The following is an 18,961-nucleotide window of genomic DNA, read 5'->3' as shown; positions in this document are numbered from 1 at the left end:
TCAGACACTGCACCATGGCGTTCAGACCCTCCAGGGGGTAGAACTCTCCCCCGTCGCTGGGCCCGCCCCCCGCCGCCGAACCCCCCTCCCCCTTCAGGAGGCGGGTCGCCGCCGCCGTGATCCTCCGGAACATTCCTGAAGGAGCGAGGGAGGAGAGGCGGACGAGAGAGGGAAGTAGGAAGGAAGGAGTGGGTTGACGGTGGGAGTCCAACGTAATGTGTGCGTGGGTTGCAGGATAGTGTGTGTGTGTGTGCTCACCGCTCTTGAAGATGTGGATGAGGCACATGAGCAGGGTGCCCAGCTGCTGGCAGTAGAAGGTGTGCTGCTGCTCCGTCATGTCCACCTTCACCTGCCTGGACGAGATGTCCTCCAGCAGAACCCCCACCAGCTGGAGCAGGAACCTGGGGGGGGGGGGGGGGGAATAAGAAGATTTTTTAAAAGAAGGTTCGGTGAGGAAAGGACGGGGAGGGGGGTTTAACAGTTTTAGAGACTCTTTTGAACACAACCCCAGAGATGGGCGGGGCTCACCTGGCAAAGGTCTCTTCCGGCGCCGCCCTCTGTGTCTCGCCATTGGCCTCCGGGCTCCCTCCAGAGGGGGCGGGGCCGGGCGGCGGGGGGGCGGGGCCGTCCAGGTGCAGGCGGCGGATGGCGGGGCAGGAGAGCAGGCTGGGGGAGAGAGAGAGCTCATGGACGCGGGACAGCACGATGTCCTCAGTGGACTGGGAGACCAGGACCCTCAGGATGGCCAGGATGCCAGACACCCACAGCTGGACCGTACCAACAGAGGCCTGGGGGGGGGGAGAGAGAGGGAGAGAGAGAGGGGGGGGAGAGAGAGAGAGGGGGGGAGAGAGAGAGGGGGGGGGAGAGAGAGAGGGAGAGAGGGGGGAGAGAGAGAGAGGGGGGGGGAGAGAGAGAGAGGGGGGGGAGAGAGAGAGGGAGAGAGGGGGAGAGAGAGAGAGGGGGAGAGAGAGGTGGGAGAGAGAGAGGGAGAGAGGGGGAGAGAGAGAGAGGGGGGGGGAGAGAGAGGTGGGAGAGAGAGAGGGAGAGAGGGAGAGAGAGAGATGAGGGGGGGAGAGAGAGGGGGGGGGGAGAGAGTTGAAAGAGGGAGAGAGAGGGGGAGAGAGAGAGAGAGAGAGAGAGAGAGAGAGAGAGAGGGGGGGGGGAGAGAGAGAGAGAGAGAGGGGAGAGAGAGGAGAGAGAGAGAGAGGGAGAGAGAGGAGAGAGAGAGAGAGGGGAGAGAGAGAGAGGGTAGAGAGAGGAGAGAGAGAGGGGAGGGGGGGGGGAGAGAGAGAGGGGGGGAGAGAGAGGGAGGTAAGACATCTTTGCCATAGAAAGACCTGATGAAGAGGACTAAAAGGCAGTGTGTGTTACCATGGTGGCAGGGGTGGTGAACATGCTCTTCAGCAGCATGTCTACAGGCCTCAGAGAGGAGGGGGCCACCGTCTCAAACAGGGTGTTCAACACCCCCAGAGCCTCCGGGGAGTCCAGGTGCATCTGGAGACGCAACACACACACACACAGAGGAAAGTCATTAGAGTCTACATCAGATTTGAAACGGCTTCTGCTACAGGCCAACACACAAACACCCAGTTCAAGGGTTAAACACACACACACACCTGCTGCTTGCCGATCATGGGGAGGATAACGTCAGCGATCTGGCGGGAGAGTCTCTTCCACTTGTCCTCGTTCTCCTTGTGGCACTGCTGCAGGACCAGGATGAACATCTCCAGCACCTGCACACACACACACACACGGCACGACCTCGGTAACAGTACAATCTGCAGGTGGACTTGTGTACGAATGTATACGTGTGTGTGTATGTGCTCGTGTGTGTGCCTGTGAGTGCGTGTGTTTGTCCAGAGTGTGTGTGTGCTGACCTGGTGGTGCTGGATGAGGCGCAGCAGCATGGACACCACCACCTCCTTCTGAGTCTCCAGCTCCTTCCCAGCGTCTGCCTTGTTGGAGCCCCTCAGCACAAACAGGTCGTGCACGATAGGCTGGAGGGCGGGGATGGCTACGCCACACACACACACACACACACGCAGTGAGATACAGCGGAAGGTGTGTCTGGTTCTTCTGGTTAGTGTGTGTGTGTGTGTGTGTGTGAGAGAGAGAGGGGCCCTCACCGTGGGTGACGGCCTTGCGCCCGCTGGCCATGATGCCGTCGCACAGCTGGATGATCTTGGGGATGCTAATGATCTGCTTGGAGTGGTAGCGCTCGTACGACAGCAGCACCAGGAAGAAGAAGATGTTGGGGACGATGGCCTCAGAGTCTCTGGAGGGGGGGTGGCACACACACACACACAGTCTGAATAACTAGAAGGTGTCTATGTATCTTACTATGTATCTTTTGTGGTTACTGTGCTTTTGCATGTAGATAGTGAACTCCCAGCCAGCCCAGCATACCTGAACTGGCCCACCTCGATGTACTCAAACTGCTTGAGGACGAAGCCTATGAACACCTGAAACACAGACAGAGTGAGGGACAACTCCTCACTGGCTTTACCAGCCTGTGTGGGCGTTTATGGGGTGGTGGCCATTTCCTGTCCAACTGCACGCGTGTGTGTGTGTGTGCGTGAGAGCATACCTGGTCCGAGTCCAGCAGGCAGTAGTTGACCCTGAGCTGCACCAGCTGGGCCAGCAGGTCCAGCACCTGTCTCTGCAGGCCCACTGAGGTGCTGGTGGTGTACTGCTTCAGAGCCTTGATCACCAGAGGCTCAAACAGACGGATATGGTTGTGGATGGCGTTCTGGGACACACACACACACACACACCATGGAATGAAAGGACAGCTTTTTAACATTCTTCTGTTATTGACACACACACACACACAGACCTTTTCATTGTCTTTGATCCCTTCCTTGCCTCTCACACCCAGGCGTATAATGTTATTAGGAGGGTGTGTGTGTGTGTACCTTGTCTCCTCGCTGGCGAGTGACGTTGGTGATGCTGGACTTGAGCTGGTTGGACACCTTCTGCATCACATCAAACCACCTGAGGACAGGGGACACATCAACATCAGGAAAACAAACCATACAGGTGTAGAGAGCGGGTGGACATTCTGTACGTGTGAGAGTGTGTATGTGTGGGTACATGTGAGTGAGGTGTGTGTGTGAGTGGTGTGTGTGTGTGTGTGTGTAGAGCCCCCACCCGGAGGCGTCCTGCTCCTGCTCAGCCTGGACCATGTTGCGGAGGCTGGCGTCAGCCAGGGCCTGGGTAAAGTGTGTGTAGGGGGCCATGAAACAGTAGTGGTAGAGGCCGGGGCGCAGGCTGGACGAGCCCAGACGCAGGGCCCGGCCCTGGGAACGGCTCGGCCCACTCAGGGCCCCCTCGTACTGGGAGGCCAGGTTGGTGCCAAACAGAGTCTTTAACAACTAGAGGGGGGTTGTGGAGAGAGAGGAGGGGCGAGGAGTGAGTGAGAAGAGAGAGAGAGAGAGGGGGGGGGGGAGATAAAGGGACAGCCAGTGGGACATAATTGTGTTATATCTGAAATTAATTTTTAACAGTATGTCGGACTACACAGAATTAAAGCAACAGTCCAAATGGGACTACATTTCCCAGTGAGCAGCTGCGTGCAGGGCAGCAGGGGGGCCAGGCAAGAGTGTATGGAACCATCGCACAGGGGGACCTGAGTCTTCACAGACCCTGTCGGCAGGAACCAGCCTCTCTCTAGGTGGCGTCATGGAGGCCACAGTACACTGCTCAGTACTGCCGCGCTGGTACGCCACCCCACACACACACACACACACACACACACACACAAGCATGCTAGCAGGCTTTACACACACACACACACACTCTCACAGTTGGTACCTACCTGTTGCACGCACACCGTGGCCATGGTAGGTTCTCTGGAGAAACAGGACTTCAGGTAGCTGAGGATCTCCTCCACACACTGGCCCAACACACACACAAGCAACATGACTTCACTTCTTGAGCATCACAGATAATTGTTTTCATCAATGCTTTCCGTTTTAATCAGTGAGAAACATCAGTGGTGACTGATGGATGGTGATGATGGATGGTGATGATGGATGGTGATGATGATGGGTGTGGATGGTGATGGTGATGATGGGTGTGGATGGATGGTAATGGTGATGATGGGTGTGGATGGATGGTGATGATGATGGGTGTGGATGCTGATGGTGATGATGGGTGTTGATGGATGGCGATGATGATAATGGGGGTGGATGGTGATGGTGATGATGGGTGTGGATGGATGGTGATGATGATGGGTGTGGATGGTGATGATGATAATGGGTGTGGATGGTGATGATAATGGGTGTGGATGGTGATGGTGATGATGATGGGTGTGGATGGTGATGGTGATGATGGGTGTGGATGGATGGCGATGATGATAATGGGGGTGGATGGTGATGGTGATAATGGGTGTGGATGGTGATGGTGATGGTGATGGGTGTGGATGGTGATGGTGATGATGGGTGTGGATGGTGATGGTGATGATGGGTGTGGATGGTGATGGTGATGATGGGTGTGGATGGTGATGGTGATGATGATGGGTGTGGATGGTGATGGTGATGATGGGTGTGGATGGTGATGGTGATGATGATGGGTGTGGATGGTGATGGTGATGATGATGGGTGTGGATGGTGATGGTGATGATGATGGGTGTGGATGGTGATGGTGATGGGTGTGGATGGTGATGGTGATGATGGGTGTGGATGGTGATGGTGATGATGATGGGTGTGGATGGTGATGGTGATGATGATGGGTGTGGATGGTGATGGTGATGATGGGTGTGGATGGTGATGGTGATGATGATGGGTGTGGATGGTGATGGTGATGATGGGTGTGGATGATGGGTGTGGATGATGGGTGTGGATGAGGGGGTTCAGACCTTGCCGATGTCGTGGAGCGTGGCCATCTCTAGGAGCTGCGACAGGACATCTAGCGTGGAGCGCAGGAACCCTCCAAACTTCTCATTGGTGCTGTGAAGGTCTAGTGTTACCTGGGAAACCAGCAAACATTGAACATAAATGTTGACTTTCATTCTTCCTTTTTTTTTTTTTTTTACTGAAATTTGAACAAATCAACTGATTCAAATTAGACTGAAAGCATATCTCAACAACAACAAGCTTCTTGGGAAGATCTAACCAATATCATTCTGCGTGTGTGTGTGTGTGTGCGTTCTGACCTTGTAGTTGGCGTGCGTGGCCTTGAGGACGTCGTACAGCTTGAGGTAGGGGGGCAGGTGGTAGAAGCTGCCCAGGGTGCTGGACTTGCTGACGGAGGTGGAGGCGGAGCTGTCAGACACCCGCCCCCCCGCCACCTCGCCGGCCTTCTTGGGGCTCATGGGCGTGGAGCTGGGCTCCAACGCCTCCTTCTCCTTGCCCTTCCGCCGGATGGGGCTGAGGGACGGGGTGTTGGCCAGGGAGGGGAGGGTGGCCTACGTACACACACACACACACACACACACACAGACACTCTCTTCACTCAACATAACGCCATGTTAACACATTGTTACCATGATCGAAGCGTGCCAAGCTGACATCCATCCCATAAGCAGCAGGTTACCTTGACGGCGGGGCCCGGCGGCGTGTCGTCCAGCACGTGGGCGCAGATGTTGAGGATCTTGAGGAGGTGTGAGAAGAGGTGCTCCACCAGGGCCACCAGGGGCCGCTCGCCCAGGGCCGCCCAGGGCTCCTCCACCTTCCCGGGACCAGCCGGGGCGGGGCTGCTCTCCTCCTCCCCGGCCCAGGGGCTGCGCATGCACTTGGGGGCGGCCGCTGGAGAGGGGAGGGGGTGGGAGGGCAGGTGCTGGATCAATGTTGTGACGGAGGCCGTCTTTGTTAGGGGCCTGTGTTTGGGTGTTGTGTATGTTCTTTGTCTTTGTGTAAATCTGTGTGTGTGTGTGTGTGTGTGTGTGAGTATATCTGTATGCAAGTGGGTGTGTGCATGTATGTGTATGCATCTGTCTGTCTGTGTGTGTGTCTGCGTGTGTGTCTGTGTGTGTCTGTCTGTCTGTGTGTCTGTCTGTCTGTCTGTCTGTCTGTCTGTGTGTGTGTCTGTCTGTCTGTGTGTGTGTGTGTGTGTGTGTTTGCGTGTGTACCTGCGAGCAGGTTGCCGGCCAGCAGCATGGCGTCCTGGTGGGCCGACAGGTCGAGGGGGAACCAGGCTGAGGAGAGGAGGGAGAGGACCATGTTGGCCATGCCCACCGTCAGGGTCCTCCTGCCCTCCTCCACCACGCTACCCACACCTGGCTGGGACAGGCTGGCGGAGGAAGGGAGGGAGGCAGGGAGGGGGACATAGACAGAGAGAAAGAGAAAGAGTCGTTTAAAGTTCTATTTAAACGCGTCTCCAGATGGTGTTTCTCAGTGTTCTTGAGCCCGTGCGCTTACTCACACGTATGTGTGTGCGTCTCTGCGTGCGTTAGCGTGTGTGTGTGTGTGTACCTGAGCACCCTCCCCCGGCTGCGGCTCAGGCTGGAGCGTGAATGGCTGACGGAGGAGCTGACGTAGCCGCAGTGCCAACCCGTGCTCCAGCTGCATGCTGGGAAGTTGGAGGTGAGCAGACACAAGGCCTCGCAGCAGCCAAACTACACACACACAAACAAGACACACACACACAATCACCCTCATTACAATATATATATATATATATATATATATATATATATATGTATATATATATATATATATAAATATGAATTCATATATAATTCAACAGAGAAAGGGAAGCAGCTGTGTGTGTGTGTGTGTGTGTGTGGGGGGGGGGGGGCTCACAGTCAGGGCCCTGGAGGAGGAAGAGGTGAGGGCGTGGGACACTGCGGTGATGACTCTGGACAGGTTGTTCTCCACCGTCACGTCAGAAACACTCTGAGACAGGTTGTAGCCTCGATACGTCCTGGAGCACACAGCACACCACATCAAACACACAGTGTGTGTGTGTGAGAGTGAGTGTATGTGAATAGGTGAGTGTGTGTGTGTGTGCTACCTGGTGATGGTGCTGACGGTGAACTGGGAGGGGGGCTGGGTCTCGTGCATGAGCAGCTGGAGGTAGACGCTGCTCTGGTCCCGGGCTATGGCCACCACAGGGTCAGTCTGGCCCTGGTCACAGTCATAGAACAGCCTGGACACCAACCTGGGGGAGGGGGGGGCATATCTCATTGACACTTATCCCAATTAAACAGCACAAGAGAGAGAAAGTGAGTGAGAGTGTGTGTGCGTGTGTGTGTGTGTGTGTGAGGAGGGGGTGGGGGCTACCTGCTGACAGTGGAGGCGGCCACGTGTCGCACCCTGGGGTCGTCATCCCCCAGCAGGTGGATGACCACGTCGTTCAGCACCCTCTCCTGCAGACGCAGGCACTGTGGAGGGAGGGAGGGAGGGAGGGAGGGAGGGAGGGAGGGAGGGAGGGAGGGAGGGAGGGAGGGAGGGAGGGAGGGAGGGAGGGAGGGAGGGAGGGAGGGAGGGAGGGAGGGAGGGAGGGAGGGAGGGAGGGAGGGAGGGAGGGAGGGAGGGAGGGAGGGAGGGAGGGAGGGAGGGAGGGAGGGAGGGAGGGAGGGAGGGAGGGAGGGAGGGAGGGAGGGAGGGAGGGAGGGAACAGGAGATAAAGACATATTCGATCCCTTATTTTGAACATCTTCTGTGCATGAATTTATGTTTACATATTTGCTACAATAAACAGTTGACACAATGTGACAGTTAAGCAATTTATCCTGGAGGTAGTCTAGAAGGTTCTCACCCCAGTGTAGTGATGCTCCCCTTTGTGCAATTTCTCAGTTTTCCTCTCCAGGAAATTCACTAACCTGTGAACGACAAACTTCTTACTACCTTGTATTAACAGTGGGCAAAATACTGATTCCAAAGGTCAGAAAACTGAAAATAGAGGATTCCCCCAGATCTTAATCCAGACTACTTCAAATCTAATCTTAATCTCTCAATCAATACTGTATATCTACAAAAGACCCAAAAGTGTTCTAGAAGATCCATGTTTCATGTTGGCAGGGGGCTGGCTAACCGGAAGTCCATCTCCGCCAGGGTCTCCAGGAGTTCCGTCCTGACCAGCCAATAAGAGCAGTCCTTCAGGGTCAGGAGGTCAATGAGGAGCTGCAGACCCAGCTCACTCAGAGTGCTGCTGCAGATGGTCATGATGCAGTGCTGACACACACACACACACACACACACACACACACACACACACACAACAGTATTAACACCTACTACAACTGTAGTATCTTGTAGATATTTTTGTGTGTACACACACACACACACAACTTACCCTGACTGCAGAACAGGCCATCTTGCAGGTAACTGAGGACTCATCCTTCAGAGTTTTCTGGAGCACAGGCACCAGGTCCACCAGGGACAGAGGGTTACCTGGACGACACAGGAGAGAGGGATGAGGTCAGAGGATGAGGACAAAGAAGAAAAGAAACAAGTAGAAAATGACAGTTCATCTGTTACAAAGGCACCAAACCAACCATCCAAACACAATCTTGCATGTCCTCTCTGTCTCTCTCTGTCTCTCTCTGTCTCTCTCTGTCTCTCTCTGTCTCTCTCTGTCTCTCTCTGTCTCTCTCTGTCTCTCTCTGTCTCTCTCACCGGTTGTGCTGTGTACGCTGGCCAGCCAGCTGTGGATGTTGAAGCGTGTCTTGGTGAGGGCTGCCTGGATGAGGGCCCCACACAGGATGGCGGTGGCCCCTCTGATCTGGGGGTCCCCGTGGGCCCCCAGGCCCAGCACGTCACTGATGTACTGCTGCTCTGTAGGGGGGACAAGCAGGGGGGAGCAAGGGGGGAGATGCATGACATATACACAGCTGTGTGTGTGTGTGTGTGTATGTATATGTGTGTTCATATTCATATGTGTGCATGTTTGTGAGTGAATTTGGGGATGTTCGCGCATGTGTGTATGATGTGTGTGTGTGTAACTGTAAGTGTGTGTGTGTGTGTGTCCTCACCCCCCACAGTGGTGCCGTCCAGCGGCTCCAGGTAGAGGGTGTTGAAGAAGGCCTCGGGGTGCAGTGCCACGGCCGCGCCCATGCAGCTGACGGCCAGCGCCTTCACACTCACACGCACCTCCTTGTCTGGGACTAGACCTGCGGGAGCACACACACACACACACACACAGGTCAGATCCACAGGTCACACACACAGGTTCGGTGCATTCTGTGGGACGGTCCACAGGACCGGAGGTGTTGGTCAGAGAGCCCCTCACCGCTCTTCTGTCCAGTCAGGAGGAAGGAGGCGGCGAGCAGACGAGCACAGTGCACCAGTGGCTCCGCCCCCTGGTCCGTGTAGTGGCCAATGGGGCCCTTGATTCTCGACGGCTGAGAAAGGAGGAGGCACGCACAAAAGAGTGAGCGAGCGAGCGATGGAGCGAGCGTGCGATGGAGCGAGCGTGCGATGGAGCGAGCGTGCGATGGAGCCCCTACCTTGTGGTCTGGCTCTGGCTCCAGCGCCTCTTCGGCAGGGGTGAAGTGGTCCACGCTGCTGTCAGACGCCTGCCTGTTGTGACCTCTGCCCTCCAGCAGGTGGGGCTTACTCAGAGCTAGGGGAGGGGACAAGACAACAGTAAAGCCCAACAACAACAACAACAACAACTTCTTAGCGTTGGTTGCTGTTAACGGGTGGGAGGGGCGTACCCAGGGCGGACTGGGAGAAGGGCTCTGTGTGTTCCTCCAGGGAGGAAGGGCCGGTCCCCTCCTCTTCCTCATCCTGCAGTGTTCCAATCTGCATCCCTGAGTACTGGCTCTCACTGCCGTCCAGGACCTGGGGAGGGCACACACACACACACGCACACACACACCACCTTCAAACCTCTACTGTCACAAAGAAGCGATATGCATATGCGTGAACAGCAGGGGATCCGGACTGAGACTGGAGGCCAGCCCTCCAGACACGTCAGCATCAGAGGGCTCTCTCTCCTCTGTGTCTCTCCTCTGTGTCTCTCCTCTGTGTCTCTCCTCTGTGTCTCTCCTCTGTGTCTCTCCTCTGTGTCTCTCCTCTGTGTCTCTCCTCTGTGTCTCTCCTCTGTGTCTCTCCTCTGTGTCTCTCCTCTGTGTCTCTCCTCTGTGTCTCTCCTCTGTGTCTCTCCTCTGTGTCTCTCTCTACAAGTGGCATGCTTGTCCTCGTTCCCTGGGTTCAAAGGACGAGGAGACGGGATTGGTCAGGAGAGAGGGAGGGTCCACCGCAGTATGTATAGGGGGTGAGATCTCCAGAGATCCACAGAGATCTCTGTTGCCCCCGGACAGGCTGAGGCGGGGGGGGGGGGGTTTAGCTGACGGAGCGTCGCATCGGTGACGTCATGAGAAGGTCGGGGGCAGTCACGTGCACGGGTCAAAGTTCAAAGGTCAAGCGGACGGACGGGCGAACGAAAAACAAGAGTGCGGGGGGGGGGGGGGGGGGGGGCGGGTCACGGCAAAGCACGCAGGCAGGCAAGCCCCACCCCTCCCCCGCCGAGAAAACCAAAACAAAAAGACATCCAATCAGCTGACCTTGTCGCTGCCGCTAGTGGAGGAGGAGACGACAGAGCAGCAGGAGGAGGAGGAGGAGGAAGAGGCGGCCGAGGTGGAGGAGGAGGAGGAGCCGGCGGAGGACGTGTCGCTGTCGCTGTCGTCTGGCCCCTCGGTGGAAGTGGGAGAGCTCGGAGACCGCCGGGTCGCCCGCGGCGACGGCAAACGAGACTGCGACGGAGCGCGTGAAGGGGGAGGGAACTGGGAGTTAGAAGGGGAGTGGGGGGGGGTGGGGGAGAGGTCGGGGCAGACCACAGTAAAAAGGATTTTGTCCAGTCGGGACGTCTGGCTCCACGTCAGTTCCGACTGCCGTGCTGATCCGCGATGAGGAGCACGTGAGCAACACTCAACCACCCAGAACAGGCCGATATGGAGACAAGAAACTATGGACTCTGAACCCAACACCAAGAGGTGTGGCACTGGGACAACCCTGTGCTCAGCAGGATTCCTTCTTAATGACCTCCATGCCACAGGGATAGACTACAGAAGTCCTGTCTTCAGGCCTCTTGTAAAGGCCACTGACAGGACATGGCATCAATCACTCATTCCACTGATCAAGTACAGTGCTGTGCCAAAAAAGTATTAGGCACAGTACATTCTTCAAAATCCTCATTCGCACCTTCACCCACACACGCACTCCTACACCCACACACACTCTCACCAGCTCTGCAACGTCGGAGGGTGTGACGGCAGAGTCGGGTCCTTCTGTGGTGGTCTGGGAGGAGTCACTGGGCGGGAGCGAGCGGTCGTTAGGACCCAGCGGAGCGTCCAGCGGTCCGTCGGGCGTGGCGTTCTCCGGCGTGGTGTAGTCGGCCGTCTCCGGGGTGGCGTTGGCCCCGCCGCTGGAGCTTCGGCTCAGCATGTCCTCCTCGTTGGGCGACTCCGGAGTCTCCGCCCCCTCTCCCAGAGCCCCGCCCCCTTGCTCGGAGGAGGCGCTGAGGTCGACGGAGTCGCCGGGCTGCAGTGCATGCTGGGAGGAGCGCGGCTGTTCGGTGATGATGTCCACCTGGGCGGTCCCCTCAGCTGTGGGGCGGACACACAGTGAACAACAATCGACATAAACATGCTTGGTTTAGTAACTGTGGTAAAGGTTTGTTTTAAGTTGGGTGGGGGGGGGGGGGGTGTCCCATCTCTAACCTGAGAATGCTCCGGCCGTGCCCTCCGCCCTCTCAGGGTCCTCCTCTAAGCCCTCCTCCTCCCCTGACAGCAGCTTGCCTGGGAAAAGGGGGAAGGGAGGGTCAGAGGTTGTCTCACTGTTGTCCAACTCTGTTGTGATCGACTGAAAGAAACCTGATTACCTGACCACATGAGTAGGGAAAGAGGGAAGAGAGAGAGAGAAAGAGAATCACCTTTCTGTTTCCTGAGGACGAGTGGACTGCAGGAAGACCCTCCCCCAGCTGGACACGACAGGAAACAGGAAATAGAAACAGGAAGTGAAGAGGGGAGAAAGCAGCGAAGCCCCACAGACCCGTGGTAAACCCTCCAGAGTCACACAGGACGAACCAGGAAATCAGTTAGTGGAACGGAGGATGAGGAAAAGTTAATAGGACGGGAGAAGTATTCGAAAGACCAATCAGAAACCTAACAGCAAACCGGGCCTGTCGAACCAGCGGCAAAAAAAGTGACCAACGGCTCAGAAAGCAAGTATGGTTACCGATGAACTCGGCGATGCTCCCGGAGCGCCCGCGGCTCTCGGCGTCCTGGCGGAACACGCTGGCGTGCGGCATGCTGCCGGCCGTGATGAGCATGTGCAGGAGCTCGGGGGGCGGGGTGCGGAACACCTGCTGCAGCAGCTCCAGAGCGGCCGTGACCACGTTGTGGTCCCTGTGCTGTGTGTAGTGGAGAGTCAGCTCGTACACCTGCCACACACACACACACACACACACACACACACACACTTAGCAACACACAGGACGAGTTGCATACAAGACGGCAAATATCCCAATGACTAGACATATGTCGAGTTCTAATATACTTGCTTGAACACCTGACAGGCAAACACACACAAGACACACACACTTGCCTGCAGCAGCTGCTCTGGTGTGGGCTGGATGTCGGCCTCCTTCCTCATGACCCCGAAGCTGCCCTTGAGGCTGGTGGTGTTGACCTGCTGCTGGAGCAGGGGCATCAGGTAGCGCAGGGTCAACAGCACCCCCAGGATCACGTGGTTGGCCCGCTCCTCATCCACAGGCACCAGCAGGCCTGGACGAAGTTTGTGTTCAAATGTGTCAACAGGCCGGGTAGTGTGTGTGAGTGTGTAGTGCGTGTGTGTGTGCGTGCCTGGAGGACGTGTGTGGTGTGTGTCTCACCAAGCAGCACGTTGAGCAGCCAGGTGTAGAAGTAGGTGGCGCGGCGGGAGTGCTGGCACACGCTGACGGCAGAGCTGGCTGCCGTGCGCCGGATGGTGGGCGAGCTGGACTTGAGGTTGGCCACCAACGACTTCAGCAGCACCTTGACCTCGCCGTCGTTGGCGAAGTGGCCGAGGGCGCCCAGGATCTTGGGGACGGCGGCCGCCAGCGTCTCCTGCACCGTCTCCTCCTGCCGCTTGGTGATCCTGGTCAGACACGGCAACAGGTTCACCAGGTAGGGTCTGGGGAGGGAGGGAGGGAGGGAGGGAGGGAGGGAGGGAGGGAGGGAGGGAGGGAGGGAGGGAGGGAGGGAGGGAGGGAGGGAGGGAGGGAGGGAGGGAGGGAGGGAGGGAGGGAGGGAGGGAGGGAGGGAGGGAGGGAGGGAGGGAGGGAGGGAGGGAGGGAGGGAGGGAGGGAGGGAGGGAGGGAGGGAGGGAGGGAGGGAGGGAGGGAGGGAGGGAGGGAGGGAGGGAGGGAGGGAGGGAGGGAGGGAGGGAGGGAGGGAGGGAGGGAGGGAGGGAGGGAGGGAGGGAGGGAGGGAGGGAGGGAGGGAGGGAGGGAGGGAGGGAGGGAGGGAGGGAGGGAGGGAGGGAGGGAGGGAGGGAGGGAGGGAGGGAGGGAGGGAGGGAGGGAGGGAGGGAGGGAGGGAGGGAGGGAGGGAGAGATTAGATGCATGAGAGCTGAAGAACTTTCAACACATAAGTGAAATGCTCTCCCAGATGTGTTGGATATGTGTGTGTGCCCGTCCTACCTGCATTTCTGTGGCCTGATGAGGTGAGCGAGCTCAGCGAACCTCCAGAGGGCCGCCCTCAGGCTCCGGGAGGCACCGTTCTACACACACACACACACACACCATCATCACCACCAATACCATCTTGACAACTATAATTTATTGAGCCATCATATATTGTTATACCAGTTTCAAATCTTTCAGTCAAAGAAAAATTCTCAACCTCTAACCATCCTTGCTCCAACCACAATACCATCGCCCCCAACTCATCAGTCTTAATGGTACAAAAGGTAGGTATTTTATAAGTAAAATAAAGAGAAAAAATGAAAGGTTTTGTGAACTATAAACATGATGCGTAAGCTAATGATAACCTCTGACAGTTGTATGCCAGTGGAACATCAAGTTGTCATTTTTGGAGCGTGCCGCTACTTTCCAGCCAATCATGTTCCACCCATCCGCCTTCAGCGAGGTGGGCCTTCCTCCTTGGTTCATTTTGTGAAACCACTGTCAATCAAACTTGAGCTGGAGGAAAGCAAGGAATTTCAGACAAGAATTGGGGGCAATTTTTCTCTCATTTGACAAAAACCGCCAGTGTACCTTTTTAATCTCTTTGTACAGTTCCAGCTGCAGCCGCGGAAGGTTGGAGTCCATCAACGCCTGGAGGGGAGAGAAACGACCGGAACATTTACCACGTCGCTGGGTTTCATCCAGAAAGTAAAGAGAAACAAATGAAGGAAGACGGGTTCTCTGTTTGCTGTGACTGACAGACAGGAGGTTAAAGAGGAGCGTGCGGACACGGAGGTTGGGGACAGGGTCCTCACTTTGATGATTTTGTTCAGGCACTCGTCGGCCACCATGCGGACGTCCGACTCACGGTCGTCGCTGCACAGCAGGAACATCTCCATGGCAATGCCCAGCAGCTTCTGGAACTCCGGAGACGTTCTGATCCCAGAACCATAGGAACAAAGAGAGAGGGGGGGGCACAGTCATTACACACACACACATTCTCTAGCAGTACATTCCACAGTAACTGTCCACCTTATATGAATAGCCTATGGCTCTGAATAATATGAGTATGATTAATGTGTTCAGCATAGTGTAACACAGGCCTCGCAGGCATTGACCATTTCTGTGACGGTACTGTTAGGATCATCTTTTACATTCTGCACCTGCTATCGGCTGACAGGCTGTCATTTCTAGAATAAATGAGGACTTGACTAGGTAATGGAACACATGGGTTATCACGTACTTGAGAGGAAAAGTGCTGTTCTGCTTGATGCCGAGACTCGTCAAGCCATTGCAATGCAGTTACAAGCACAGTCATCACAATCACAGCTAAGCCCTCATTAATGACTGTGCCACAGCTTAGTTTGCTACAACAGGCCTTGCTAATCTGGAACGTCCTATTGTGTGTGTGTGTGTGTGTGTGTGTGTGTGGGGGGGGGGGGGTATACAGAGTGCATGGTTATCAGGGTGTGTGTTTGTGCCTGGTGTGAGGTGTATCCATGGAATTGACTGGTCCCTATTACACACTCTCTGATGACTGACCCGTGTGTGTGTGTGTGTGTGTGTGTGTGTGTGTGTGTGTGTGTGTGTGTGTGTGTGTGTGTGTGTGTGTGTGTGTGTGTGTGTGTGTGTGTGTGCTAGGGCCTACCTCAGAGACTGAGCCACAATGTTCTCACATATGGTCAGGCAATGTGTGACTCTGTCCTTCTTGGTGGTTGCCAGCTCCTTCTTCCTGCAGAAGAAAAATACAGGCATTTCTATTTGATATGATATATTATATGGTGCATGGGTTAGGGTTATATCTATACATCAAATAAATAATACACAGGAGGTGTACAGGGAGACAAAAAGGAATAATGAATTTCTCAGTGTGAGAAGGCATCTCTGGAGTCGCTTGGATAACAGCGTAACCCCCGTCAATAACATAGATGCTGAGGTGATGACCCTGCCTCCTCTTCTACCTTGTACACCCAGACCAGCCAATGGAAACAAGGACATGTAGCTGCAACCAAAGGCTGAGCCAATAAACCTTGCTGAATTGAACAGAGGAGAAAGCAGAGGTGTGTGTGTGTGTGTGCGTGTGCGTGTGCGTGTGTGCCATAGCCTGAAGAAATCACTGGTAATACAAGGTAACATTGCAACACTATGTAATTGCTTGAGCAGCTGAAAGGACTTTGCTTATTAAACACTGTGCGAACACTTAACCAGATAATGCAAGTACCTTTTTTTTTTACTACAATTTCTAGTAGGACGCATTACGTAGAGATAAACAGGCTAACCCGTCATTAAAGAGTTATCTAGTGCTGTCAACAATCGTTCATGCATCTGTAATTTGGGCTCGTTTTTTCGGGTTTATGGTGCTAACTTGTCTTGTTGCCTTAATCCTAACACAGATTATAAAAGCACATGAATTATACTATAAAAAATGTTTTCCCCAATAGCTAAACAAATACTTTAGGTACCCAATCGCGCATTGTTTATCTTTATCTGTTTTGACAGGTGCATGTGTTGTAACATGACAGGTGTGCATTACTAGAAAGGCAGTAGCAGCATCCTGGCTGGATGACATGCTTATATGATTAGCTAGCTTGCAAGCTAAACATACTTCTACGTTCTGTCTTGATTTTACGAGCATCTCTTGTCTCGCTCTTGCAAGGTAGCTAGCTGTCAGCAAGCTAGCAGGCTAGCGCTAGCCAACTAACCATCCATACTGACTGCTCGCTAGCATGTTTACCATGAACATTTTGCACACACAATTATCAAAGGCAAAAACATAGACTTACTGTTTTTGGACAAGCTCTTCGGCTGTTGGGGGCCCCTGTTGTTGCTGGAATGACTTGAGAGACTCAAAGGCCTTCATTAGCTTCTCCATGGTGGCCATTTTAACGACAGTAGCTAGCTTAGCAGGCTAATATTTACAAATTGAGCTAGCACAATCGACTAGGGGGGCAAAACAGCAAACGCACGGGGAAGCAAGCAGTGCGTAGCTGGACGAGCGTGTGGGCGCTGCTCGCGACAGCTACGACCGCCTATCCACCTTCGCTTTTACTACACTATATTTCGTATTTCTTCACAATATTGACAGTAAATGGACGGGTTGTTGATTGACATACCAGCCTACGATAAAAAACCATCCCTAATGTGCCCCGACAATCTCACAAGGAAGGAAGTGGCAGCAGTGGCAGCTTGAGAAGGGTGGAGCAAACGGGTGACCAGTAGCCAATCAGAATAATTCATTTTTTGATTGACAGTACATCGGCAAATAAGCCTTCGCGAAGGGGTTTTGGCTGCAACGAATGGTTGTTAACAGCAGCTTTTTCTTCTTAAGCATCAAAGGTGCGGAATTTCTGCGCGACCAGATCGGTAAATCATCTGCAGCACGGTTTGCCTGCCCGTCCCCGTATCCAGTTTGGAATGATGGTTTTAAAACGGTGTATATCGTTGCAATCAACCCGGTGCCTTACTGGTTGAATCATGTGATTGCAGAGTGTGTCTAGAGGGATGACGTCGTGCATGAAATACTGGAAAAACACCTGCATGACAGACACATGCAAAACACACCCAAGGTTTCTCTCTCACACACTCACACATAATTCAAATAACTTTCCTGAACATAATATGTGATTTTTATTTATTTATTAAACTGCAAACAATCAGATATACTTGATATCGGTCATAAAAATGATATATAGAACAAAAGAGTCGGGGAGTCAAGTTTGTTTTTATACAAACGGCAGTGTATTATTTCATAATTACAAATGTCAGATATGGTACAACACCCAGTGATACAACTTGTACAAGAATTACATTGACTGCAGTGGTTGAACAACATGACTGTACATTAAAAAATAAAAAATAAAAAAAATGAAATAGGAAAATGAAATAAAAAAAACAACCTAATAAGTCACCTGGTCACCTTGAGTTGCTAAAGGTCTCTTCATCTACCAGATACAGTATGGTAAGATGTGAAGATCGTGTACGTCAAGAAACCTGAAGTGTATAAACAAGACATGCTTGAGTCAAACATAAGTATTTCTTTAAAACAGGCATTACAATGCACTTGGTGCGGACATTCAAAACTGTTTGAGCTGTAAGTTCCTCTTCAGCCCCATTTAGGACCTCTCAGAAATGGAAGGGTAGAGAGGGGTAAGAAAACCAAAGAAAAACAAACGTGAGCAATTGGCACAAACTGTATGTTGAAAAAGGCATGTCAGTCATCAGTTAAAATGTCACATCATAAAAATAACAATAAAAATATCATTTTTTTTAAATTTGATGTCATGGTTGGCATTGTTGGCAACAAGGTACATCAAGACAGTTGTTATTGTCATTGTTAGAACACTCTATAGTGCAATGATACTAAACATCTGTTTACTGCTATAATGGCAAACCTTTCCCGGAGTGTGACAGAATGTTTGTGTGTGCGTGTCTGTGTGTGAGTGCATGTGCGTGTGTCGGCGGGTTGCCACTTTTAAAGGAGCTTCCAGCTTTAGAAGTCCATCATTTACATGGTCTTTGAGGCTATAAGAACAAGACTAGATATAACGAGAGGAAGTGGCTTTGTCACAGCCTGCAAGTAACACTGAAGAAAAGGAAGTGGAGAAACACCTAGCCATTGACCAGAGCAAGCTTAGCTACTATTTCACCCCCCTAATGTGGTTAAAGAACGTGCTGTAGAGGGGGCATCTATTAGAGCGTAGCAGGCTTTTCCACCATATGAGGGCCAATGGGAACCAGAGAAAAATCTGCGTACTGTGAGACATACAATGACTGGATACATATGGATAAAAGTGACGTAGGGTACTACTGACATAATGACTCTTTGAGGACGGCAAAAAAAAGCTAATTCTATCTTCAGTTTGGATTATTTACCCAGATTCTGATTGATTGTTTACATCGAAGAGCAGTGGTCCATCATTGACGGCATCACAAAAGGATGATCAAAATTCTGGAGTACAGCACTGTGTCATGAAAGTCAAACCTCAGATTGATAACCAGATTGTCCATTAAAGGGTTCAACGGGGTCATGGTGACAGTATGATTTGCACGCATAACAAGAAGAAACAGATTCAACGTAAGTATTTCACAGCATTAAAAAGTAGGGTTACACTGGTGACTAGTATTCTCTGTAAAGAAAAAAAGACAATAAAAAACAAAAACAAAGATGGATGACAAAAGTTGACCTTAGTGACACTTGTGACACGGTGACTAAATGTACAGGTCACCGCCATAACAGGATGGAGTGGAAAGGATGTTTCCTATAGCATGACAAAAGCACACAAAAACACGAAGACCCTGTGAGTCTTTAGATTTCCTGTACATTGGGGATCATATATACTGTATATTGTATATAGTTAGATTTTTTTTCCACACATACACATCTCAAGTCATTCCTATGAGAAGAGC

General features: G+C 53.1%; 1 protein-coding gene and 1 non-coding gene across 11 annotated transcripts in view; both read right to left on the bottom strand.

Annotated features, from left to right (window-relative positions):
* htt (huntingtin) overlaps positions 1-16,729 on the bottom strand; it is a 32,373-nt gene extending 15,644 nt beyond the window's left edge. For 5 of the 10 annotated variants that reach the window (XM_084686439.1, XM_084686442.1, XM_084686440.1 and 2 more), the window contains exons 1-40: positions 16,339-16,729; positions 15,205-15,287; positions 14,371-14,504; positions 14,147-14,206; positions 13,571-13,650; positions 12,781-13,061; positions 12,495-12,673; positions 12,126-12,330; positions 11,821-11,868; positions 11,609-11,686; positions 11,133-11,494; positions 10,454-10,642; positions 9,602-9,728; positions 9,392-9,507; positions 9,175-9,286; positions 8,918-9,055; positions 8,562-8,720; positions 8,239-8,336; positions 7,978-8,117; positions 7,702-7,765; positions 7,224-7,324; positions 6,955-7,101; positions 6,744-6,864; positions 6,414-6,556; positions 6,071-6,231; positions 5,536-5,747; positions 5,156-5,407; positions 4,859-4,969; positions 3,818-3,895; positions 3,151-3,374; positions 2,916-2,994; positions 2,588-2,749; positions 2,407-2,462; positions 2,127-2,275; positions 1,878-2,014; positions 1,617-1,733; positions 1,372-1,494; positions 529-788; positions 259-401; positions 1-135 (exon numbers count right to left, since the gene is read on the bottom strand). The exon at positions 1-135 is cut by the window's left edge and continues 100 nt beyond it. In XM_084686439.1, the coding sequence (XP_084542565.1) occupies positions 1-135; positions 259-401; positions 529-788; positions 1,372-1,494; positions 1,617-1,733; positions 1,878-2,014; positions 2,127-2,275; positions 2,407-2,462; positions 2,588-2,749; positions 2,916-2,994; positions 3,151-3,374; positions 3,818-3,895; positions 4,859-4,969; positions 5,156-5,407; positions 5,536-5,747; positions 6,071-6,231; positions 6,414-6,556; positions 6,744-6,864; positions 6,955-7,101; positions 7,224-7,324; positions 7,702-7,765; positions 7,978-8,117; positions 8,239-8,336; positions 8,562-8,720; positions 8,918-9,055; positions 9,175-9,286; positions 9,392-9,507; positions 9,602-9,728; positions 10,454-10,642; positions 11,133-11,494; positions 11,609-11,686; positions 11,821-11,868; positions 12,126-12,330; positions 12,495-12,673; positions 12,781-13,061; positions 13,571-13,650; positions 14,147-14,206; positions 14,371-14,504; positions 15,205-15,287; positions 16,339-16,436 (5,662 nt within the window). In that variant the 5' untranslated portion in view covers positions 16,437-16,729. Of the gene's footprint in view, positions 136-258; positions 402-528; positions 789-1,371; positions 1,495-1,616; positions 1,734-1,877; positions 2,015-2,126; positions 2,276-2,406; positions 2,463-2,587; positions 2,750-2,915; positions 2,995-3,150; positions 3,375-3,817; positions 3,896-4,858; positions 4,970-5,155; positions 5,408-5,535; positions 5,748-6,070; positions 6,232-6,413; positions 6,557-6,743; positions 6,865-6,954; positions 7,102-7,223; positions 7,325-7,701; positions 7,766-7,977; positions 8,118-8,238; positions 8,337-8,561; positions 8,721-8,917; positions 9,056-9,174; positions 9,287-9,391; positions 9,508-9,601; positions 9,729-10,453; positions 10,643-11,132; positions 11,495-11,608; positions 11,687-11,820; positions 11,869-12,125; positions 12,331-12,494; positions 12,674-12,780; positions 13,062-13,570; positions 13,651-14,146; positions 14,207-14,370; positions 14,505-15,203; positions 15,288-16,338 lie in introns of all 10 variants that reach the window. The other 5 variants (XM_084686445.1, XM_084686447.1, XM_084686441.1 and 2 more) reach the window with 4 other exon arrangements.
* Positions 3,601-3,728, bottom strand: LOC146236688 (small Cajal body-specific RNA 14). Its single transcript, XR_014741151.1, has one exon.
* Positions 16,730-18,961: the final 2,232 nt, after the last annotated feature.

The sequence above is a fragment of the Hypomesus nipponensis genome, chromosome 22 (genome assembly GCF_054491055.1).
Source record: "Hypomesus nipponensis isolate SF chromosome 22, ASM5449105v1, whole genome shotgun sequence".
In the NCBI taxonomy this organism is placed as follows: Eukaryota; Metazoa; Chordata; class Actinopteri; order Osmeriformes; family Osmeridae; genus Hypomesus; species Hypomesus nipponensis.
Note: the sequence above shows the minus strand (reverse complement) of the source record. Positions and strands in the feature narration are given on the sequence as shown.